Here is a 24,900-nt window from a genome sequence, read left to right on the forward strand (position 1 = left end):
TACAGTACAAGAACAAAGTATATTTTCAGCGGCACTAGATTGATCAGACAAAATGAATGACAGTTGACCGCCACCCTTTGGCCCTTCCTTATCTGATCCTTACCGCTTGCAGCCGTGGGAGAGGAGTCGTCTTTCTTGCCACCAGGCGTGGGAAGACATGGAGGAGGTGGAGGGGGCATAAGCTTGGCATCAATATCCTCACAATCCGCATCGTAATCATCCTCATCATCTGAGACAGAGACGGAGAGAAAAAAAGTATCCAGTTACCAGCTATGCAAAGTCTCTGATGACTATGGAGGAAATGAAATAAGCTTCATTTATCTGTTCTGGTAACCTAGGGTACAAGCACTTCTAGAGGTCTGTGTATAGGATATACAGCTGAAGTCGGAAGTTTACATACACCTTACCCAAATACATTTAAACTCAGTTTTTCACAATTCCTGACATTTAATCCTAGTAAACCTTGCCAAAACTATAGTTCGTTAACAAGAAATGTGTGGAGTGGTTGAAAAACGAGTTTTAATGACTCCAACCTAAGTGTATGTAAACTTCCGACTTCAACTGTACATACGTAACAGCAGGTGTTCTTAATGTTTCATATACTCATTATATGTGAATAGTTGCATGGGTATTACTGCACCTGTTCTCCTGGTAGGCTGCAGGCTGCCCATGGCCTGACGATACTTCTTAGTCTCATCTTCAGCCACCTCGTTGATGTCAGAATAATCAACTGCATCGGCATCGTTCTTCACCCAGCCTGCATGAGAAACAGGACATGAAAACGTCACTCATTTATCACAGCACCTACAGACATACAACTTACAAACACAACTAAGAAGCATATTGAATGTTCATGTTGAGCCAGTTAAATGACAGTTCTCAGCCACAGAACTCCCCTAGCCCAGTTTTAACATGAGTGGAACTGTGGTCTGGTCTTACAACATATACCCACCTTGCAGGTTATTAGCCGCCCGTAGCTGTGCCTGTTTGGCAACACTTTTCATATGTAGATCCATAATCGGTAGATGGTTCTGATTACGAGGTTGTCTTTGCATTGCAGAGCAGTGCCCACCCAAGAAATAATGAAATCCAATTTTTTAGATGCGCGCCCCCCCCATGCCCTAAAACGGAAGGTTACTGTTAAAATAACTGTACTTACTGTTATTACCTGTAATCCTGTACACAGTACCTTCAGAAAGTATTCAAACTCCTAGACTTTTTCCACATTTTGTTGTGTTACAGCCTGAATTTAAAATTGATTAAATTGAGATGTTGTGTCACTGGCCTACACATAATACCCCATAATGTCATTATGTTTGAAAAGTCAATAAGCATTCAACCCCTTTGTTACGGCAAGCATAAATCCAATACAACACATTACTGAGTACCACTCTCCATATTTCCAAGCATAGTGGTGGCTGCATCATGTTATGGGTTTGCTTGTAATCGTTAGGACTGGGGAGTTTTTTAGGATAAAATAGAAACGGAATCCTAGAGGAAAACCTGGTTCAGTCTGCTTTCCACCAGACACTAGGAGATGAATTCACCTTTCAGCAGGACAATAACCTAAAACACAAGGCAAAATCTACACTGGAGTTGCTTACAAAGAAGACGGTGAGTGGCCGAGGTACAGTTTTGACTTAAATGTACTTGAAAATCTATGGCAAGATCTGAAAATATTTATCTAGCAATGATCAACAACCAATTTGGCAGAGCTTGAAGAATTCTGAAAACAATCATGGGAAAATGTTGCACAATCCAAGTGTGGAAAGCTCTTAAGAGAGACACAGAAAGACTCACAGTTGTAATCGCAGCAAAAGTTGCTTATACAAAGTATTGACTCAGGGGTATGACTACCAATGTAAATTAGATACTTCTGTATTTCATTCTCAATAAATTAGCAAACATTTCTAAAAACAGGTTTTCACTTTGTCAAATCGATTTAGGCTGTAACACAACAAAATGTGGAATAAGTCAAGGGGTATGAATACTTTCTGAAGGCACTGTACATGACAGAGAGCTCTGTAGGGCTAGAAACTACCCCACCCACAGCCTTACTCTTACCCTCTGAGTCTGTGCCCCCTGTGTCTCCATCCTCGTCCAGATCGTCCTCCTCACTAGCAGTGATCTCTGTGATGAGGTTGCCCAGTCCCAGGGAGCCCAGGCCAGCCAAGTGCTTTTTGGATTCCTGAGGGTGTGGAGGGAAATACCATTGTCAAACAACCACAGCATTTGATATGCCCAAGTGTATTGGAAAATACCAGGTGTTAACATTTCTGTCTAGAAAGACCATTTATAAAAGTACCATTGCACAAAAGACAGTGGACAAGTGATCAACATACTGTATCTCATACTGCATCTCTCTGTATCTCATACTGCATCTCTCTGTATCTCATACTGCATCTCATACTGCATCTCTCAGATATAGGACAGACACTTCAGAACAAACTTCCTTCTGATTTTTTGATGGGGTGTCCACATACTTTTGTATATATAGTGTAAGAAGAAACCCATAATCAGCAAATGGACATCTCAGTCCTGTTGTTAGGCATACTGTTGTGCAGGGATGGGGGAACTCAGCCGGGTTCTCAACTTACTGTTGAGTTAGAATAGTAGAATACACAAGGTGCAATTTCAAAATTTGGTTGTGCATCAGCATTTTCTCTTTTTATGTCAGTCACTGTTTGTTTTCACTCTCAATCAGATATCATATTAACATGACATAAGTCATGGAAAAATCCACTGCATGACAAAATGTGTAGAATTGCAGCAAATTGTTATAAAATTGATAAATCTTCTCTTTGGCCAATGGCAAAATTATGTAGAATTGCAGCAAACTTGCTTTAAAATTGAACAAAAAATTCTCTACGCCCCAAGGCAAAATGGTGTGTGGTCACGATAACAGAATTTTGACTTTGTACTTGACTTTGGACTTTGTACTCGATACCAAAACGATACCACTGAAAAAAATGCAAGGTATATTAGCCAGTCACAGAACGGCACTTGATCCAGACAGAAACTCAGCTACCGCTCTGTTCAATCATTGGGCATCTTTTGAGTTCAATATCATTACATTTGTAATTGTTTACGTCAAAATGTTTCAAAGACATCCATTAAATTAAACTTATTTTGGGTAACAGACATATACAACAAAATGTACAATGTGGACGCTGAGGATATTAATTAAAAGTATGAATTAAAATGCTTGTTTCCAAAGTGGTCCTCAATGGTAAAAACAATAACACATATGATTAAAAGTCAAGACAAAATTACAAACAAACATAAATACATTCATTGGTATTGACATCCTAGAAAGTGGCACTATTCACTGCACTTTTCCCAAACCTTAAAAATCAACCGTATTCATTTCACATTGCGTCCTTAAAAGGCACCCGAGTGGCGCAGCAGTCTAAGGCACTGCATCTCAGTGCAAGAGCGTCACTGTAGTCCCTGGTTCAATAGCACCCTTAAATAGTATGGCGCCGAAGGGGAAGGCTGCCGTCTTGTCGGCTCTTAACCAACCATGCTATTTTGTTGGTTTTTCGCGTTGTTCGTAACTTGTTTTGTACATAATGTTGCTGCGACCATCTCTTATGACCGGAAAGAGCTTCTGGACATCAGAACTGCGATTGCTCACCTCAAACTGGACAAAGAGTTCTTCTTCAATGAGTCGGACGGGAGGGATATAATACAGACACCCGACCAGGCCCAGATCCCTGTTATTCGCTGGAGAAGGAAACGCAGATTTAGTGGAAAGAGATCAGGGTGCCTTCTGAGGATCAGGCGACGAGTAGCTAATCTGCCCACGCCTTCCGTCCTGCTACCTAACATTCAATCGCTGGAAAATAAATGGGATGAAATGAAAGCACGTTTATCTTACCAACGGGACATTAAAAACTGTAATATCTTATGTTTCACCGAGTCGTGGCTAAACGACGACATTAAGAACATACAGATGGCGGGTTATACACTCTATCGGCAGGACAGAACTGCAGCCTCTGGTAAGACACGGGGCGGGGGCCTATGCATTAATGTAAACAACAGCTGGTGCACGATATCTAAGGAAGTCTCAAAGTTTTGCTTGCCTGAGGTAGAGTATCTCATGATAAGCTGTAGACCACGCTATCTACCTAGAGAGTTTTCATCTGTATTTTTTGTAGCTGTCTACATACCACCACAGACCGACGCTGGCACTAAAACCGCACTCAATGAGCTGTATACCGCCATAAGCAAACAGGAAAACGCTAATCTAGAGGCGGCGCTCCTAGAGGCTGGGGACTTTAATGCAGGGAAACTAAAATCAGTTTTACATGATTTCTATCAACATGTTAAATGTGCAACCAGAGGGTAAATAATTCTAGACCACCTTTACTCCACATACAGAGACGCGTACAAAGCTCTCCCTCTCCCTCCATTTGGCAAATCTGACCATAATTCTATCCTCCTGATTCCTGCTAACAAGCAAAAATTAAAGCAGGAAGCACCAGTGACTCGGTCTATAACAAAGTGGTCAGATGAAGCAGATGCTAAACTACAGGACTGTTTTGCTAGCACAGACTGGAATATTTTCCAGGCAACATTCGCACTGAGCTAAAGGGTAGAGCTGTCGCTTTCAAGGGGTGGGACTCAAACCCGGAAGCTTATAAGAAATCCCACTATGCCCTCCGACGAACCATCCAACAGGCAAACCGTCAATACAGGACTAAGATCGAATCGTACTACACCGGCTCCGATGCTCGGCAGATGTGGCAGGGCTTGCAAACCATTACAGACTACAAAGGGAAGCACAGTCGAGAGCTGCCCAGTGACACGAGCCTGCCAGACGAGCTAAACTACTTCTATGCTCGCTTCGAGGCAAGTAACACTGAAACACGCATGAGAGCATCAGCTGTTCTGGACGACTGTGTGATCACGCTCTCCGCAGCCGATGTGAGTAAGACCTTTAAACAGGTCAACATTCACAAGGCCGCAGGACCAGACGGATTAGCAGGATGTGTACTCCGAGCATGTGCTGACCAACTGGCAAGTATCTTCACTGACATTTTCAACCTCTCCCTGTCTGAGTCTGTAATACCAACATGTTCCAAGCAGACCACCATAGTCGCTGTGCCCAAGAACACTAAGGTAACCTGCCTAAATGACTACCGACGCGTAGCACCCACGTCTGTAGTCATGAAATGCTTTGATAGCTCACAAGACCATTTTCCCAGAAAACCTAGACCCACTCCAATTTGCATACCACACCAAAAGATACACAGATGATGCAATCTCTATTGCACTCCACACTGCCCTTTCACACCTGGACAAAAGGAACACCTATGTGAGAATGCTATTCATTGACTACAGCTCAGCGTTCAACACCATAGTGCCCTCAAAGCTCGTCACTAAGCTAAGGACCCTGGGACTAAATACTTCCCTGCAACTGGATCCTGGACTTCCTGACGGGCCGCCCCCAGTTAGTAAGGGAAGGTAACAACACATCCGCCACCCTGATCCTCAACATGGGGGCCCCTCAGGGGTGCATGCTCAATCCCCTTCTGTACTCCCTGTTCACGCATGACTGCATGGCCAGGCATGACTCCAACATCATCATTAAGTTTGTTGATGACACAACAGTGGTAGGCCTGATAACCGACAACGATGAGACAGCCTATAGGGAGGAGGTCAGAGACCTGACCTTGTGGTGCAAGGACAACAACCTCTCCCTCAATGTGATCAAGACATAGGAGATGATTGTGGACTACAGAAAAAGAGGACCGAGCACACCCCCATTCTCATCGACGGGGCTGCAGTGGAGCATGTTGAGAGCTTCAAGTTCCTTGGTGTCCACATCACCAACAAACTAACATGGTCCAAGCACACCAAGACAGTCATGAAGAGGGCACGACAAAACCTATTCCCCCTCAGGAGCCTGAAAAGATTTGGCATGGGTCCTCAGATCCTCAAAAGATTTTACAGCTGCAACATAGAGAGCATCCTAACGGTTTGCATAACTGCCTGGTATGGTAACTGCTCGGCCCCTGACCGCAAGGCACTACAGAGGGTCCTCTATACCATGCCGTGTCAGAGGAAGGCCGTAAAAATTGTCAAAGACTCCAGCCACCCTAGTCATAGACTGTTCTTTCTGCTACCGCCGGCAAGTGGTACCGGAGTGCAAAGTCTATGTCCAAGAGGCTCCTAAATAGCTTCTACCCCCAAGCCATAAGCCTCCTGAACAGCTAATCAAATGGCTACCCAGACAATTTGCATTGCTGTCCCCCCTCCCCACCCCATCTGGAACACTGCTGCTACTCTCTGTTATTATCTATGCACAGTCACTTTAACAACATGTACATACAGTTGAAGTCGGAAGTTTACATACACTTAGGTTGGAATCATTAAAACTCGTTTTTCAACCACTCCACAAATTTCTTGTTAACAAACTATAGTTTTGGCAAGTAAGGACATCTACTTTGTGCAAGTAATTTTTCCAACAATTGTTTACATACAGTGATAAAATCTGTATCTCAATTCCAGTGGGTCAGAGGTTTACATAAACTAAGTTGACTGTGCCTTTAAACAGCTTGGAAAATTCCAGAAAATTATGTAATGGCTTTAGAAGTTTCTGATAGGCTAATTGACATTGAATCAATTGGAGGTGTACCTGTGGATGTATTTCAAGGCCTATCTTCAAACTCAGTGCCTCTTTGCTTGACATCATGGGAAAATCAAAAGAAATCAGCCAAGACCTCAGAAAAATAATTGTAGACCTCCACAAGTCTGGTTCATCCTTGGGAGCAATTTCCAAACGTCTGAAGGTTCCACGTTCATCTGTACAAACAGCAGTACGCAAGTATAAACACCATGGAAGCACGCAGCCGTCATACCGCTCAGGAAGGAGACGCGTTCTGTCTCCTAGAGATTAATGTACTTTGGTGCGAAAAGTGCAAATCAATCCCAGAACAACAGCAAAGGACCTTGTGAAGATGCTGGAGGATGCAGGTACAAAAGTATCTATATCCACAGTAAAATGAGTCCTACATCGGCATAACTTGAAAGGCCGCTGAAGCAAGGAAATAGCCACTGCCCCAAAACCGCCATTAAAAAAAGCCAGACTACGGTTTGCAACTGCACATGGGGACAAAGATCGTACTTTTTGGAGAAATGTCCTCTGGTCTGATGAAACAAAAATGGAACTGTTTGGCCGTAATGGCCATCATTATGTTTGGAAGCAAAAGGGACGCTTGCAAGCTGAAGAACACCATCCCAACGGTGAAGCACGGGGGTGGCAGCATCATGTTTTAGGTGTGCTCTGCTGCAGGAAGGAATGTTCCACTTCACAAAATAGATGGCATCATAAGGAATGAAAAGTATGTGGATATATTGAAGCAACATCTCAAGACATCAGTCAGGAAGTCAAAGCTTGGTTGCAAATGGATCTTCCAAATGGACAATGACCCCAAACATACTTCCAAAGTTGTGGCAAAAAGGCTTAAGGACAACAAAGTCAAGGTATTGGAGTGGCCATACCTCAATCTTATAGAAAATGTGTGGGCAGAACTGAAAAAGCGTGTGCAATCAAGGAGGCCTACAAACTTGACTCAGTTACACCAGCTCTGTCTTCCCTGTTGCTCAGTTGGTAGAGCATGGTGTTTGCAACGCCAGCATGGTGTTTGCAACGCCAGGGTTGTGGGTTCGATTCCCACGGGGTGCCAGTACGCAAAAAAAATAATAATAATGTATGAAATGTATGCATTCACTACTGTAAGTCGCTCTGGATAAGAGAGTCTGCTAAATGACTAAAATGTAAATGTAAGGAATGGGCCAAAATTCACCCAACTTATTGTGGGAAGCTTGTGAAAGGCTACCCGAAATGTTTGACCCATGTTAAACAATTTAAAGGCAATGCTCCCAAATACTAATTGAGTGCATGTAAACATCTGACCCACTTGGAATGTGATGAACGAAACAAAAGCTGAAATAAATAATTCTCTCTACTATTATTCTGACATTTCACATTCTGAATACAAAGTGGTGATCCTAACTGACCTAAGACAGGGAATTTTGACTAGGATTAAATGTCAGGAATTGTGAAAAACTGAGTTTAAATGTATTTGGCTAAGGTGTATGTAAACTTCCGACTTCAACTGTATATCCTCAATTACCTCGACACCGGTGCCCCCGCACATTGACTCTGTACCGTTACCCCCTGTATACAGCCCCGCTATTGTTATTTACTGCTGCTCTTTAATCATTTGTTATTCTTATCTCTTACTTTTCTTTTCTTCTTAAAACTGCATTGTTGGTTAAGGGCTTGTAAGTAAGTTACATTTCACTGTAAGGTTCACTGTTGTATTCGATTTGATTTGGTTCGAATACAGGCTGTATCACATCCGGCTGTGATTGGGAGTCCCATAGGGCGGCGCACAATTGGCCCAGTGTCGTCCCGGTTTGGCCGGGGTAGGCTGTCATTGTAAATAAGAATTAGTAATTAACTGACTTGCCAAGTTAAATAAAGGTTAAATAAATAAATAAAATATACTGACCAGCAGACAGTGTAGTGGTTTCTCTTACTTAGACAACCTTGTCCAAATGAAAACCTTTGCCTGCGTTTACAAGTTACTTCTATAAAAACAAAATATTGATCTCCAAGGGGAGGCTATTCCATAGACAAATGCATGTATAGAAAAAGGTGCTCCTCGCAGTACTGTTTACTCTTGGGATTTTATAAGACATAACACTAGCTCTGGTATTGTAACTGTGCTGGTTGTCTAGAGATTGGACATTGGCGAGTAATATGCTTGGAAGCGGTGTATGGTGTGCTCGCCTTCTAAGTCTGACCAGTAGGCCGCTCCGTCTGCCTCCCCTGCGGAGACTGCGTTGTTTTGGGTTGGCCTCTGAGATAAGATCCCACGTCCAGGGTGGAGGTCCGAACAGAGGATACGCTTTGGGAAAGTTGTATTTCTGGTCATAATGTTGGTAAGTTGACGTCGCTTTTATATCAAATAGTTCTTCCCGGCTGTATGTAATAACACCTGAGATTTTCTGGGTTAACAATGTAAGAAATAATACATTAAAAAAACAAATTACTGCATAGTTTCCTAAGGATCTGAAGCGAGGCAACCATGTCTGTCGGCGCCATCTGACAGAGATGGACGTATTGAATTACTGAATTACTGTTTTGGCAGATTTCACTGGGCTACAGACGACAAACAATCTGTTTCCCTTTCATTTGGGACTTATTTTGTTGTACTGATCAACATTAGCATATAAATAACTTATTTTATAAAAGTCTCTTTAACCAGTAATGTAATTCACGAGGCAAGTGGGGTACGGCCTGTCACAGCCCTATTCACACACACTGACAGTTCACTGAGAAAATAGATAACCTTTGGCTGATGGAACGACGTAATGGAGAGACTGATTAAGTGAATGAAAAGTTTTTGGTTGCAATCAGCTTTGAAATCAGCACATCTTGCGTTATGGTTTGCATATTATCACAAAGTACCAGGGTAGTGAATTGATGTTCACTTAAGCTGGAAGCTAGCAAGGAAAGTTTACAGAGCTGGAAGCTAGCGGTGGTATCTTGTTGCATTGTTCTCATCTGTATGGACATTGTTTCGATTTTTCTACAAGCCGTGTCGCATTATTCAACTGTGTTAACTTCTGTGCAGCATGAGTGGGGAGCTAACATGATGCAGCCCAGACTCCCAGTGCAGGCTGGCAGTGTGTAGGTGGAGCTAACATGATGCAGCCCAGACTCCCAGTGCAGGCTAGCAGTGAGTAGGTGGAGCTAACATGATGCAGCCCAGACTCCCAGTGCAGGCTAGCAGTGAGTAGGTGGAGCTAACATGATGCAGCCCAGACTCCCAGTGCAGGCTAGCAGTGAGTAGGTGGAGCTAACATGATGCAGCCCAGACTCCCAGTGGAGGCTAGCAGTGAGTAGGTGGAGCTAACATGATGCAGCCCAGACTCCCAGTGCAGGCTAGCAGTGAGTAGGTGGAGCTAACATGATGCAGCCCAGACTCCCAGTGCAGGCTAGCAGTGAGTAGGTGGAGCTAACATGATGCAGCCCAGACTCCCAGTGCAGGCTAGCAGTGAGTAGGTGGAGCTAACATGATGCAGCCCAGACTCCCAGTGCAGGCTAGCAGTGAGTAGATGGAGCTAACATGATGCAGCCCAGACTCCCAGTGCAGGCTAGCAGTGAGTAGGTGGAGCTAACATGATGCAGCCCAGACTCCCAGTGCAGGCTAGCAGTGAGTAGGTGGATCTAACATGATGCAGCCCAGACTCCCAGTGCAGGCTAGTAGTGAGTAGGTGGAACTAACATGATGCAGCCCAGACTCTCAGTGCAGGCTAGCAGTGAGTAGGTGGAGCTAACATGATGCAGCCCAGACTCCCAGTGCAGGCTAGCAGTGAGTAGGTGGAGCTAACATGATGCAGCCCAGACTCCCAGTGGAGGCTAGTAGTGAGTAGGTGGAGCTAACATGATGCAGCCCAGACTCCCAGTGCAGGCTAGCAGTGAGTAGCTAACATGATGCAGCCCAGACTCCCAGTGCAGGCTAGCAGTGAGTAGGTGGAGCTAACATGATGCAGCCCAGACTCCCAGTGCAGGCTAGCAGTGAGTAGGTGGAGCTAACATGATGCAGCCCAGACTCCCAGTGCAGGCTAGCAGTGAGTAGGTGGAGCTAACATGATGCAGCCCAGACTCCCAGTGCAGGCTAGCAGTGAGTAGGTGGAGCTAACATGATGCAGCCCAGACTCCCAGTGCAGGTTAGCAGTGAGTAGGTGGAGCTAACATGATGCAGCCCAGACTCCCAGTGCAGGCTAGCAGTGAGTAGGTGGAGCTAACATGATGCAGCCCAGACTCCCAGTGGAGGCTAGTAGTGAGTAGGTGGATCTAACATGATGCAGCCCAGACTCTCAGTGGAGGCTAGCAGTAAGTAGGTGGATCTAACATGATGCAGCCCAGACTCCCAGTGCAGGCTAGCAGTGAGTAGGTGGAGCTAACATGATGCAGCCCAGACTCCCAGTGCAGGCTAGCAGTGAGTAGGTGGAGCTAACATGATGCAGCCCAGACTCTCAGTGCAGGCTAGCAGTGAGTAGGTGGAGCTAACATGATGCAGCCCAGACTCCCAGTGCAGGCTTGCAGTGAGTAGGCGGATCTAACATGATGCAGCCCAGACTCCCAGTGCAGGCTAGCAGTGAGTAGGTGGAGCTAACATGATGCAGCCCAGACTCTCAGTGGAGGCTAGTAGTGAGTAGGTGGAGCTAACATGATGCAGCCCAGACTCTCAGTGGAGGCTTGCAGTGAGTAGGTGGAGCTAACATGATGCAGCCCAGACTCCCAGTGCAGGCTAGTAGTGAGTAGGTGGAGCTAACATGATGCAGCCCAGACTCCCAGTGCAGGCTAGTAGTGAGTAGGTGGAGCTAACATGATGCAGCCCAGACTCCCAGTGGAGGCTAGTAGTGAGTAGGTGGAGCTAACATGATGCAGCCCAGACTCCCAGTGGAGGCTAGCAGTGAGTAGGTGGAGCTAACATGATGCAGCCCAGACTCCCAGTGCAGGCTAGCAGTGAGTAGGTGGAGCTAACATGATGCAGCCCAGACTCCCAGTGCAGGCTAGTAGTGAGTAGGTGGAGCTAACATGATGCAGCCCAGACTCCCAGTGCAGGCTAGCAGTGAGTAGGTGGAGCTAACATGATGCAGCCCAGACTCCCAGTGCAGGCTAGCAGTGAGTAGGTGGAGCTAACATGATGCAGCCCAGACTCCCAGTGGAGGCTAGCAGTGAGTAGGTGGAGCTAACATGATGCAGCCCAGACTCCCAGTGGAGGCTAGCAGTGAGTAGGTGGAGCTAACATGATGCAGCCCAGACTCCCAGTGCAGGCTAGCAGTGAGTAGGTGGAGCTAACATGATGCAGCCCAGACTCCCAGTGCAGGCTGGCAGTGAGTAGGTGGAGCTAACATGATGCAGCCCAGACTCCCAGTGCAGGCTAGCAGTGAGTAGGTGGAGCTAACATGATGCAGCCCAGACTCCCAGTGCAGGCTAGCAGTGAGTAGGTGGAGCTAACATGATGCAGCCCAGACTCCCAGTGCAGGCTAGCAGTGAGTAGGTGGAGCTAACATGATGCAGCCCAGACTCCCAGTGCAGGCTAGCAGTGAGTAGGTGGAGCTAACATGATGCAGCCCAGACTCTCAGTGCAGGCTAGCAGTGAGTAGGTGGAGCTAACATGATGCAGCCCAGACTCCCAGTGCAGGCTGGCAGTGTGTAGGTGGAGCTAACATGATGCAGCCCAGACTCCCAGTGCAGGCTAGCAGTGAGTAGGTGGAGCTAACATGATGCAGCCCAGACTCCCAGTGCAGGCTAGCAGTGAGTAGGTGGAGCTAACATGATGCAGCCCAGACTCCCAGTGCAGGCTAGCAGTGAGTAGGTGGAGCTAACATGATGCAGCCCAGACTCCCAGTGGAGGCTAGCAGTGAGTAGGTGGAGCTAACATGATGCAGCCCAGACTCCCAGTGCAGGCTAGCAGTGAGTAGGTGGAGCTAACATGATGCAGCCCAGACTCCCAGTGCAGGCTAGCAGTGAGTAGGTGGAGCTAACATGATGCAGCCCAGACTCCCAGTGCAGGCTAGCAGTGAGTAGGTGGAGCTAACATGATGCAGCCCAGACTCCCAGTGCAGGCTAGCAGTGAGTAGATGGAGCTAACATGATGCAGCCCAGACTCCCAGTGCAGGCTAGCAGTGAGTAGGTGGAGCTAACATGATGCAGCCCAGACTCCCAGTGCAGGCTAGCAGTGAGTAGGTGGATCTAACATGATGCAGCCCAGACTCCCAGTGCAGGCTAGTAGTGAGTAGGTGGAACTAACATGATGCAGCCCAGACTCTCAGTGCAGGCTAGCAGTGAGTAGGTGGAGCTAACATGATGCAGCCCAGACTCCCAGTGCAGGCTAGCAGTGAGTAGGTGGAGCTAACATGATGCAGCCCAGACTCCCAGTGGAGGCTAGTAGTGAGTAGGTGGAGCTAACATGATGCAGCCCAGACTCCCAGTGCAGGCTAGCAGTGAGTAGCTAACATGATGCAGCCCAGACTCCCAGTGCAGGCTAGCAGTGAGTAGGTGGAGCTAACATGATGCAGCCCAGACTCCCAGTGCAGGCTAGCAGTGAGTAGGTGGAGCTAACATGATGCAGCCCAGACTCCCAGTGCAGGCTAGCAGTGAGTAGGTGGAGCTAACATGATGCAGCCCAGACTCCCAGTGCAGGCTAGCAGTGAGTAGGTGGAGCTAACATGATGCAGCCCAGACTCCCAGTGCAGGTTAGCAGTGAGTAGGTGGAGCTAACATGATGCAGCCCAGACTCCCAGTGCAGGCTAGCAGTGAGTAGGTGGAGCTAACATGATGCAGCCCAGACTCCCAGTGGAGGCTAGTAGTGAGTAGGTGGATCTAACATGATGCAGCCCAGACTCTCAGTGGAGGCTAGCAGTGAGTAGGTGGATCTAACATGATGCAGCCCAGACTCCCAGTGCAGGCTAGCAGTGAGTAGGTGGAGCTAACATGATGCAGCCCAGACTCCCAGTGCAGGCTAGCAGTGAGTAGGTGGAGCTAACATGATGCAGCCCAGACTCTCAGTGCAGGCTAGCAGTGAGTAGGTGGAGCTAACATGATGCAGCCCAGACTCCCAGTGCAGGCTTGCAGTGAGTAGGCGGATCTAACATGATGCAGCCCAGACTCCCAGTGCAGGCTAGCAGTGAGTAGGTGGAGCTAACATGATGCAGCCCAGACTCTCAGTGGAGGCTAGTAGTGAGTAGGTGGAGCTAACATGATGCAGCCCAGACTCTCAGTGGAGGCTTGCAGTGAGTAGGTGGAGCTAACATGATGCAGCCCAGACTCCCAGTGCAGGCTAGTAGTGAGTAGGTGGAGCTAACATGATGCAGCCCAGACTCCCAGTGCAGGCTAGTAGTGAGTAGGTGGAGCTAACATGATGCAGCCCAGACTCCCAGTGGAGGCTAGTAGTGAGTAGGTGGAGCTAACATGATGCAGCCCAGACTCCCAGTGGAGGCTAGCAGTGAGTAGGTGGAGCTAACATGATGCAGCCCAGACTCCCAGTGCAGGCTAGCAGTGAGTAGGTGGAGCTAACATGATGCAGCCCAGACTCCCAGTGCAGGCTAGTAGTGAGTAGGTGGAGCTAACATGATGCAGCCCAGACTCCCAGTGCAGGCTAGCAGTGAGTAGGTGGAGCTAACATGATGCAGCCCAGACTCCCAGTGCAGGCTAGCAGTGAGTAGGTGGAGCTAACATGATGCAGCCCAGACTCCCAGTGGAGGCTAGCAGTGAGTAGGTGGAGCTAACATGATGCAGCCCAGACTCCCAGTGGAGGCTAGCAGTGAGTAGGTGGAGCTAACATGATGCAGCCCAGACTCCCAGTGCAGGCTAGCAGTGAGTAGGTGGAGCTAACATGATGCAGCCCAGACTCCCAGTGCAGGCTGGCAGTGAGTAGGTGGAGCTAACATGATGCAGCCCAGACTCCCAGTGCAGGCTAGCAGTGAGTAGGTGGAGCTAACATGATGCAGCCCAGACTTCCAGTGCAGGCTAGCAGTGAGTAGGTGGAGCTAACATGATGCAGCCCAGACTCCCAGTGCAGGCTAGCAGTGAGTAGGTGGAGCTAACATGATGCAGCCCAGACTCCCAGTGCAGGCTAGCAGTGAGTAGGTGGAGCTAACATGATGCAGCCCAGACTCCCAGTGCAGGCTAGCAGTGAGTAGGTGGAGCTAACATGATGCAGCCCAGACTCCCAGTGCAGGCTAGCAGTGAGTAGGTGGATCTAACATGATGCAGTCCAGACTCCCAGTGCAGGCTAGCAGTGAGTAGGTGGAGCAGGCACGTGGCACGCCTTGCGCTATAAGGGGACATCGGCTGCGCTGATAGAGTTGATACGTGGGACACATTTTGACAGAAGTATAGAAAGTAATAACAACTGGAATACCGAACCGTTTTTCCTGTTCTAGCATCGAAGAAGAACCTACTTTTCAGTATACCGTGTAACACTAGCAGATTGCATGAAAGCGAACTCTAAAACTCCACTGTCAAGAAGGGGTCAGCTAAAATGTTTTGCTCACAAATGTCGCTTAGGGCTAGGGGTGTAAACATATATATATATATATTTTATTTTTTATTTTTATGAAATTGGGATCTTTCCCTCTGTCCCCTCCCAGAGGACCTGAGCCCTAGGGCTATGAATCCGGCACAGCCAGGACTGGCCACCCCTTAGAGCCTGGTTCCCCTCTAGGTATTTTTCTAGATTCCAGCCTTTCTAGGGAGTTTTTCCTAAACACCGAGCTTCTACATCTGCATTGCTTGCTCCATAGGATTTTAGGCTGGGTTTCTGTATAAGCTCTTTGTGACATCTGCTGATGTAAAAAGGGCTTTATGAAATAAATTTGATTGAAATTTGATTAATTAACATTTTACGTAGACGCAGAAAGTAAACCGCATAGTGGGTGAATTTCCGTAACAACCAAGAGCTCTGAAGCATGATGCTCAACTTCTCTGCTGTTTTGATATCCCTGGCTACCACACTGTGAACAGTGTGAAGCAAACACATGCACAGATACTGTGTGTGACTGTGTGAGAGTGAAGTGTTGAACCTCGCTCATCTCAATATCCTAGCCTCTTCATTAATGATAGGCCCTGCTTCACTGCAGTTGCGAGACATTGCAAGCCAAGAAATTGTGAGATACAGCATTCCATTGCGAGATACAGCTATTGATTGCCAATAGATTGGCCTAGTGCACGGTTCTGACTGCCGACCTGCCTATACTGTGCCCCTCCCCTCTCTCTCCATCCCTCTCTAGCTGGCTATGAAAGATGCGAGTTTTTGTGTTCTCGTTAGTACAGCAACTAATTAGACTCCTCCAGTGCTTGACCTGGACTGAAATAGGAGCAGTGGGTCGGTACTGTTTACATTTAGATGCAGGAGCTCCACAATACTTTTGGGCAAATATTCTAGATTAAATAAATAAGAGGAACGGGAGCCCAAGCACTGGAAAATGTGAGGTGCCGGTACTCAGCTCCGGTGAGCTACTGCTCAAGTCAAGCACTGGTCTCCTCCGTTCCAAAAATATTGAATCTTAGGAGTCGATTCCTAGCAGAGTTGAATCTTGACACTAAGAAATTGGAGTTGACACCTGGAGTCGAGGAATCAATTATTTTGGAGTCGACTCTCCACTACTATGTCATCATTGTTAACAGTCTGAAAAATGGCTGAGAAAGGCAAGCGACAGCAGTGAAGTCCTGTATGGCTCAGTTGGTAGAGCATGGTGTTTGCAACGCCAGGATTGTGGGTTCGATTCCCACGGGGGGCCAGTACAAAAAACAAAACAAAAAATATATTTTTTAAATGCATAAAATGAAATGAAATGTATGCGTTCACTAATGTAAGTTGCTCTGGATAAGAGCGTCCGCTAAATGACTAAAATGTAAATGTAATGTAAATGTAATACTTTGACAAGTTAAATGAGAAGGAAATTAAAACTTTGTGAGGTGGATTTGAGGTACAGTAAAGCTAGTACAAGTGCAATGCTTCACCATCTGAAAGAAACGCACCGTGAGTATCACAACGTGATTGGGAGTCCCGTAGGGCGGCGCATAATTGGCCCAGCGTCGTCCGGGTTTGGCCAGGGTAGGCCGTATTTGTAAATAACAATTTGTTCTTAACGGACTTGCCTAGTTAAATAATGCATACATAAAACAATTACATAAAAAAAAGACCCAAACCATTGCTGGCAGCAGCTCAGCTGCATTCACATTGAATTGTATAAAAAAAAATGTATTTGCGTTTTAATGGAAAACCAATTTTTAAAAAGTACGTTTAAAAGTTAAGCTTTTTTTCTGTCACATCCCTACTCTGGGTCCCCAAAAGCCTAGGGCGTTTATTTTTGTGAACTCATCATGAGGATTGCCCATTCCTGCTTTAATGTATGCATTCAAAACAGTTGTGTTTTTTTCACACTATGCAGAGTGCTTTCTCTTGTAACAAAATAGTCACTCACAGTGTCCAGCACGCTGTCTCCCTCCAGCTGACCATCTTCATTGATGTTCCCGAAGAGGAAGCCAGTGAGAGAGAAGGGGCGGTCTTGGTCTTCATCACTGTCTGAGTCCGACATCCTGAGAGAAACATTTACTGATCAATTAGTCATATCAATGTGTGATTCGTAGATTCTCTCTTACATTGTTTATTTAGTCCTTACTTGTCAGGAGAAACGGAAAGCAGTTAAAGTGGGTGTCAATGACATTCATGCATGCATGATCACAACAAATGGGATGGAATGTCAAACAGGAGTTGCATGCATGCAAACAAAATTGGTCTGTTGAAGGTTTAATCTTACCTTGCGCTACTTTTACTCAGTTAGGAAGGCCAATTGGCCTCGGGTTGAGGCCAGCTTGATAATATCTTCGGACCCTAACCGAAGCTTAGTTTAGCAAGCTAACATTAGCCATAACACCCTATGCGATCTCCTTTCACTACGCCATTATCCACACGCAGTAAAGTGGTGAGTACGCTTACACGTAGTCTAAAGTAATTCACAGGACCGTTATTTGGAAAGAAAATGTAATGGTTTCATTTATTTTCAAGTGTAGTCCATGCAGACAACACCAACCAACACTAGTGAGATTGTTCAATGCGCGTGCGCATAATTCATTTCCGCCCCATGAAGGATTGCCCCCAGCAGTTGTTTCCTTTGGTGCGTGATTTGTCGCCATCTACAGGATAGCGTATTTCATTATTTTTGTACAGGGCCGTTCAACGCAAACCACGTGTGAAGATAGTGCAGTAACACACTGACACACGTGATGTGACATTATGTGACCAAAACAACATGATTAGTGTTGTTGTTACCTGATGTGACCTGACCTGACTCCTAGCCCTTCTTAGGCCTTAAGAAGTAACCAAGCTCACTGGTCTGAGAAAGAGAGCAAACATCCTTGGCTTGAGGTGTCTCTGCCTTTATGACAGTGTCCTGCAACATTTATCCTATTGTTCCCACTAAGAATCTGTGTGACAAACACCAGGGCAAGAGCCCAGTCAGCCCATCTCACCAAGTAAAGTGACAATGAGATGATTGTGTACATTTTTGTCATTTAGCAGACACTCTTATCCAGAGTGACTTACGGGGCAATTAGGGTTAAATGCCTTGCTCAAGGGCACATTGAAATATTTTTCACCTAGGGGATTCAAACCAGCAAACTTTTGGTAACTGGCCCAACCTCTTAATCACTAGGCTACCAGCAGTACAGTGGTGGAACAGCAAGGTAGGATGTAAGATTGTTCAATGAGAATGCACTGCATCTACTCTCTCTGTCTTTTGTTGTGGGCTTTGAGCAAACTCTAAAACAAAATCACAGAATATATTGAAAATGTCACAGACTATCTTGAAAGTGTTATTTTTTTTTCTTTTTCTGGTGACTTCCCCTTGCTGGCTCTGTCAATAGAGGTGCTGAATGCTCCTCCTGTTCATAGAAAATGTGTATATTCTCATATTTAATAATTTTATCTGCGGAGGTGAGGTTTTCATCATTCAGTAGTGCCTCAAATACAGTGCATTCAGAAAGCATTCATACCCCTTGACTTATTCTACATTTTGTTGTGTTACAGACAGAATTCATAATTGATTAAATACATTGTTTTCTCACTAAGCTACACACAATACCCCATAATGACAAACTGAAAACATTTTTGTAGAACTTTTTCCAAATGTATTGACAATTTAATACAGAAATATCTCATTTACATAAGTATTCACACCCCTGAGTCAATACTTTGTAGAAGCATCTTTGGCAGTGATTACAGCTGTGAGTCTTGGTAAATCTCTAATAGGTTTCCACACCTGGATTGTGCAACATTTGCCCATTTTCCTTTTCAAAATTCTTCAAGCTCTGTCAAAATGGTTGTTGATCATTGCTAGATAACCATTTTCAGGTTTTGCCATAGATTTTCAAGTAGATTTAAGTGAAATCTGTAACACAGTTACATTCATTGTCTTCTTAGTAAACAACTCTAGATTTGGCCTTGTGTTTTAGGCTATTGTCCTGCTGAAAGGTGAATTAATCTCCGTGTCTGGTGGAAATCAGACTGAACCAGGTTTTCCTCTAGGATTTTGCCTGTGCTTAGCTCCATTCCATTTATTTTATATCCTGAAAAATTATTACAAGCATACCCATAACATGATGTAGCCACCACTATACTTGGAAATATGGAGAGTGGTACTCAGTAATGTGTTGTATTGGATTTGCCCCAAACATAACACTTTGTATTCAGGACAAAAAGGGAATTGCTTTGCCATATTTTTTGCAGTAATACTTTAGTGCCTTGTTGCACACAGGATGCATATTTTGGAATATTTTTATTACGTACAGGCTTCCTTTTTTCCCTTTCAATTAGGTTAGTGTTGTGGAGTAACTACAATGTTGTTCATCCATCTTCAGTTTTCTCCTACCACTCTGTAACTGTTTTAAAGTCACCATTGGGTTCATGGTGACATCCCTGAGTGGTTTCCTCCCTCTCCGGCAACTGAGTTAGGAAGTACGCCTGTATCTTTGTAGTGACTGGGTGTATTGAAACACCATCAGAAGTGTAATTAATAACTTCACCATGCTCTAAATGGATATTCAATGTCTGTTTTAAAAAATAAAAATCTACCAATAGGTGACCTTCTTTGCGAGGCATTGGAAAACCTCACTGGTCTTTGTGGTTGAATCTGTGTTTGATATTCACTGCTCGACTGAGGGATTGTACAGAAAATTGTATGTGAGGGGTACAGAGATGAGGTAGTCATTCAAAAATCATGTTAAACACTACTATTGCACACAGAGTGAGTCTGTGCAACTTATTATGCAACTTAAGTAAATCTTGACTCCTGAACTAATTTAGGCTTGCCATAACAAAGGGGTAGAATACTTATTGACACAAGACATTTCATCTTTTCATTTTTATTTATTTGTATAAATTTCAAAAAACATAATTCCACTTTGACATTATGGGGTATTGTGTGTAGGCCAGTGGCAATTCTTTTTTTAAATTCAGGCTGTAACAAAACAAACTGTGGAAAAAGTCAAGGGGTGTGAATACTTTCTGAAGGCACTATATACAACAGAACAAAGATGAAATACACACAAATGTAAACTTTTGCATTTATTTAGTAATGCAAGTGGGTTTGTTTGCAGTTAAAATGACATTAACTCACAAATCAAGTTCCACAGTGCTTGAGTCAAAAACCACACACTCCTTTGAGACACTTCAATGCCAAGTCATCCCTTTCAGGTAGAGATAAAACATTTAAAAAAGAAGGTAAAACTTGAGTTTTTGGCACTACCTAATGCTAGAATGTGCCTTTTCATGAAGTAAATCTGTACACTGATAGACCAACAGCAACCAAATCAAACGATGGCTGTATGCAGAAGGGCAAGTCTAGGTAATGCCAAATCTATGGTTTGGGTTCACTGTACCATACAGGACCGAGCCTGTCAGTGATTTGTAAGTATACGAGAGCAATTTTTTATTTATTTCTATGTTTTATTACCAGGTGATGTTTCCTTGATGCAACTGCTCTGACAACGCATTAATAGATTGAAGAAATTGGTTGCCCATTCATTTACATTGCCTTTTATTACTAAGCTTATATAATTAAAAGAACATGGGTAAACATCTTGTTATCAAAGTAATTATTTGTAAAGGTAATGCATGTGATTCTTTCTAAAGGTAACTACACAACGTAAGGTAATCGTTTATCTGAAATATTTATTGTACAGTACACACATTGACTTCTCATTGTAAAAAAGGATTGAATCAAAAATATATAATAAAGTGTAGTCTTTACACATAAAGGTAAAGACCATGACAGTTGTATCTGGAATTAAATGGAATATAAAATGAATACCAAAATGTCTCTCTTGGATCATAAATACCACAACCAAGTCTCTTTAGTCTGGAGTACAGAATGGCATTGAGTGCCAAAGACATAAGGGAATATGTAGGCCTACTTAAAAATACTTAGTTTAACCATTATAACCTGTATACAGGTATCTGCCAAAAAAAAAGGAAACACCAACATAAAATGTCTAAATAGGGTGTTGGGCCACCATGTGCCGCCAGAACAGCATGGCATAGATTATACAAGTGACTGGAAATATATTAGACACCATTCTTACATGAGAAATTCCATAATTTGGTGTTTCGTTGATGGAAAATGCGGTCTCAGGCACCGCTCCAGTATCTCCCATGTGTTCAATTGGGTTGAGATCTGGTGACTGACACACACACATCCTTTAAATCACCATGCTCATTTGAGACCCCTCTTTCAAAGTAACAGATCTCTTCTAGCCATGGTTGCCAAAATAACAGGCAACTGGGCATTTTTACACATGACCTTAAGCATGATGGGATGTTTATTGCTTAATAAACTCAGGAATCACACCTGTGTGGCAGAACCTGCTTTCAATATACTTTTATTCCTCATTTACTCAAGTGTTTCCTTTATTTTGGCAATTAGATGTACATGTCATAGGTTACTGGTTAAAAAAAAACTATTACATTCCACCAGAACCAATCTGTTATCAGTCAGTGTTGGGGTGGAATTCATTCCATCTGTTTGAGAAGGCAAAGACTTCCACACAGAGGAAGTGCAACTTCAGTTCTCAAGTGCTACAGACTCTGCAGGTTTCCACCACATGTATTGTCCAGTCAGCAAATTTACAATGAATTATACCTAAAATGCAATACTTCACATTCAATTTAGTGGTGCGGTCTGATGGGAAAAACCAGCTGACCCTGTGGCCCTTAATTACAGAAGCTGCACATCAACTCATTACAGGTCCCATATGACATCACAAAGGGACAAGGCAAACGACAGAACCATTCATACCAATAATACCACCAGACACTGAAAAAAATCCTGCTAGTGGTTTGGGTAAAAATGTAGGCCTATCCCCTCCACTCTCCAACAAGCATGTTCATGCAGCCCATGCAACACAAGTAACTGTTAGGATTGCAGCTCCTGTTGCAGTATTAGCCATACATACTTGCCATTACACTTAGATAAGTTAACAGTTAACCAGGAATGAGCATCATTACTGCTGATATGTGGTACCTTCAACACGCGTTCCTCATTGAGGGCAGTAACGCTAAACAACTTTTTTGACATCCTAATGTGTAGCATTATTCAGCACCGATTTCAGTTAGTTACAATAGAACATAGAATGCAGTTTACTTGTGGTTTCTGTTTGCCTTCAGACAAAAAAAGACTACCCATAAGCAGGTCAGCTGACAGAGTTAGACTTGGGGGGGGTAATCACTAAACTCAAATTATTGTTATTGCTTCCTGACTTGTCCCACCAGCAATACAAAAACAACAGATGCCCTAAAGATGAATGTTTACTTAGCAGCTACCCAAATCTGCATTCACTCTGACACAATCAGAACTTTGTTTTGACAAAGCATTGTGCGGAATGGCAAGCTCATGGTTTTACGGAGTAAGAGAGAGGAGTGTGAGTAACAGAGCAATAGGAGACAGACTATTCTAATCAAAGTGTGCATGTGTTCAGGGTGACAGTGTCATACATACACCTTTGCTTGTCTCAGACCAGCAAGGCTAGTTCGGCAGATATCCTGTGACCCTGGCTTATGAACCACGTTAAAGGCAAACTATCTTATTGACAATCCACACTACAACTATTACTGTAATGGCACAGAGGGATGAACAATGTTTAACACAGTGGCTACTGATTGACACAACATTCCTATGAATCACATCAGATGAAAACAAGGGCAAAGCTCACAGAAAAAGACCAACACATTACAAGACTGGCCTGATGAAGGAGAAAAGCAAAGGTATCAAATCAATTGTAATCTTCTTAAACATACAGCCAGTGAGGACAAGGCAGCAAGTTGCTGAGAAGGCACAATTGAAATCCTTTAGCATCGTCGCTGTAGTTTTGATTTCAGAGATACAAAAAAGAATCCATAGGAAGGTTGTTGGCATCAATTAAAACCACATCTTAGTGGAGAGGACCTCTTGACAAACAATCAATTAATATTGAAGCCAGGCAATGCTAACAAGTGGTGAGGGTTAGAACATGGTAGGCATATTGGGAGCCAAAATGGCAGCGCCAATCGTGAGTCTCTTCCCCCAGTCCCCCTACAGTCTAGGCACATAGTTATAACACAACACACTTCTTGCCATTTTTCTTGGTAATGGGGTACAGCACAGCTCGCACGGCCTCTTCAAACACCTCCCTCACACCGTCCTGCATCAGAGCTGAGCACTCCAGGTATTTGACGGCGCCGATCTGCTTGGCTAAGGCATTGCCTTGCTGTTGGTTGGTGGGGGCCAGGCCGTGCTCCTTCAACTTCTTCACCGCCTCCACATCTCCACGCAGATCCTTCTTGGTGCCCACCAGCAGCACTGGAACTCCAGGACAGTGGTGGGATACCTCTGGGTGCCACTTGTGTCGTACATTGGCATGAGAGGAGGGGCTGCCGATGGAGAAACAGATGATGAAGACATTGGTCTGGGGGTAGGAGAGGGTGCGCAGGCGGTCGTACTCCTCCTGGCCAGCCGTGTCCCACAGGTTGAGGCTGATGGCGCGGCCGTCCACACTTATCTGGGCACTGTAGTTGTCGAACACAGTGGGGATGTACTCCTCTGGGAAGGCGTTTGTCGTGTAGGAGATTAGAAGACAAGTCTTACCCACGGCACCATCGCCCACCACCACACACTTTATGGTCTGCATGTTTCCCTCATCCACACTGGCGACTAGGGTGCCTGAAACAAGGGGCAATATGAGAGAGAGCCACATGACCATAAAATGCTGGTCATAAATTGTTCAATGTAGCCAGATTGAGTAGTGATTGATTTTAGAGGATAACACACGAACGTGTTTTTGCAACACTTATTTTTTATGTGGTCCTCAATGGAAAGAGGCAGTCAGGGCTTACCAATACAAAGTCAAAACATAAACAAGAACATTAGAAAGAATACAGTTAAATACATTACCAAACTGATAGCAAAACATTAGTTAGCTACTTATTTTGCTTGTTAACAAGCTAGCGAACCATCTCTTTAACTACAAGAAAGTTGCACTAACGTTAGTTACTTAGCTACACAAACATACTAGTATTATTGAATGACAATAAAACGGTTATGTACAGGCAGTATAGCCCAGGGATTTAGTTAGCTATCCGCCAGGAAAAACGGCGATAGAACTTGGAGCCAACTAGCTAGTTAGCTATCTATAGTTAGCCACTTAGCACGCGCTTGTGTTTCCGTAGCTAGCTGTGAACTTTAGCTAGCGTTAGTGCAAGCTAGCTAACGCCAATTTAGGGTGTAAAATTGGCCGAGGACACGAATAACTTTTTGGAAATAATCTTTGACCAGGTTCGATGAAGAACATAACTCACAGTGAATTTAAGAGGGATGTTGAAATGTCCCATTGGCTAACTGAGCTGAAAGTCAGGTTATCTTGATAAATTGCCCCACCGCTTCTTTGACTCGCGCTCGCGCCCTCATCATCCTCCTCCTTCTTATACTTCTTCTTCGTGTGGTTTCCCGGCAGACTAGACGCTTCGTATTGCTGCATCTCAGTTCGGAAAATGCATTGCACATTTGTTCACAAAAAATAATAATGGGGGCGCCCTCCTTTCGTTGTAGCAGGTATTTCATCCGGGGATTCTTGCCCAAATAGTATTTTATTCTGGTTGTTGTAGTCGCTAGCTGCTACAGTAGTGGAGGAGTGAGTTGGTCACACTTATTTAACAAAAGCCACACAATTTAAACACAACTGAAAGATCACTGGTTTTATTGTTTTGTGTACAGTTGGGACACAGAATTGTAAATACACTCTCAATGCATCTTCAATGATGCAGTCACCTCCAA

General features: G+C 44.7%; 2 protein-coding genes across 9 annotated transcripts in view; both read right to left on the reverse strand.

Annotated features, from left to right (window-relative positions):
• Positions 1-17,656, reverse strand: part of LOC115154445 (transcription initiation factor TFIID subunit 1) — a 53,400-nt gene extending 35,744 nt beyond the window's left edge. For 5 of the 7 annotated variants that reach the window (XM_029700667.1, XM_029700663.1, XM_029700664.1 and 2 more), the window contains exons 1-5: positions 17,359-17,656; positions 17,023-17,137; positions 2,065-2,188; positions 641-757; positions 104-229 (exon numbers count right to left, since the gene is read on the reverse strand). In XM_029700667.1, the coding sequence (XP_029556527.1) occupies positions 104-229; positions 641-757; positions 2,065-2,188; positions 17,023-17,136 (481 nt within the window). In that variant the 5' untranslated portion in view covers position 17,137; positions 17,359-17,656. Of the gene's footprint in view, positions 1-103; positions 230-640; positions 758-952; positions 1,053-2,064; positions 2,189-17,022; positions 17,138-17,358 lie in introns of those variants that run through there. The other 2 variants (XM_029700665.1, XM_029700666.1) reach the window with 2 other exon arrangements.
• A 3,802-nt stretch (positions 17,657-21,458) lies between these two features.
• Positions 21,459-24,690, reverse strand: LOC115154451 (rho-related GTP-binding protein RhoG). Of its 2 annotated transcripts, none has more exons than XM_029700684.1 (2): positions 24,505-24,690; positions 21,459-23,790 (listed from the first exon to the last, which is right to left on the reverse strand). In XM_029700684.1, the coding sequence occupies exons 1-2, from the start codon at positions 24,602-24,604 to the stop codon at positions 23,183-23,185; spliced, it is 708 nt and encodes a 235-aa protein (XP_029556544.1). In that variant the 5' UTR covers positions 24,605-24,690; the 3' UTR covers positions 21,459-23,182. The 2 variants fall into 2 exon arrangements, with proteins under 2 accessions (XP_029556544.1, XP_029556545.1); XM_029700685.1 differs by having other exon boundaries at positions 24,426-24,578.
• Between the last annotated feature and the right edge of the window lie 210 nt (positions 24,691-24,900).

Source organism: Salmo trutta, chromosome 19, assembly GCF_901001165.1.
Source record: "Salmo trutta chromosome 19, fSalTru1.1, whole genome shotgun sequence".
Taxonomy (NCBI): domain Eukaryota; kingdom Metazoa; phylum Chordata; class Actinopteri; order Salmoniformes; family Salmonidae; genus Salmo; species Salmo trutta.

Coding starts and splice junctions, on each gene's coding strand:
- LOC115154451 (XM_029700684.1), bottom strand. CDS start 24,604: ATGCAGCAATACGAAGCGTCTAGTCTGCCGGGAAACCACACGAAGAAG. Junction 23,791..24,504: donor GAGCGCGAGTCAAAGAAGCG/GTGGGGCAATTT, acceptor CCCTTGTTTCAG/GCACCCTAGTCGCCAGTGTG.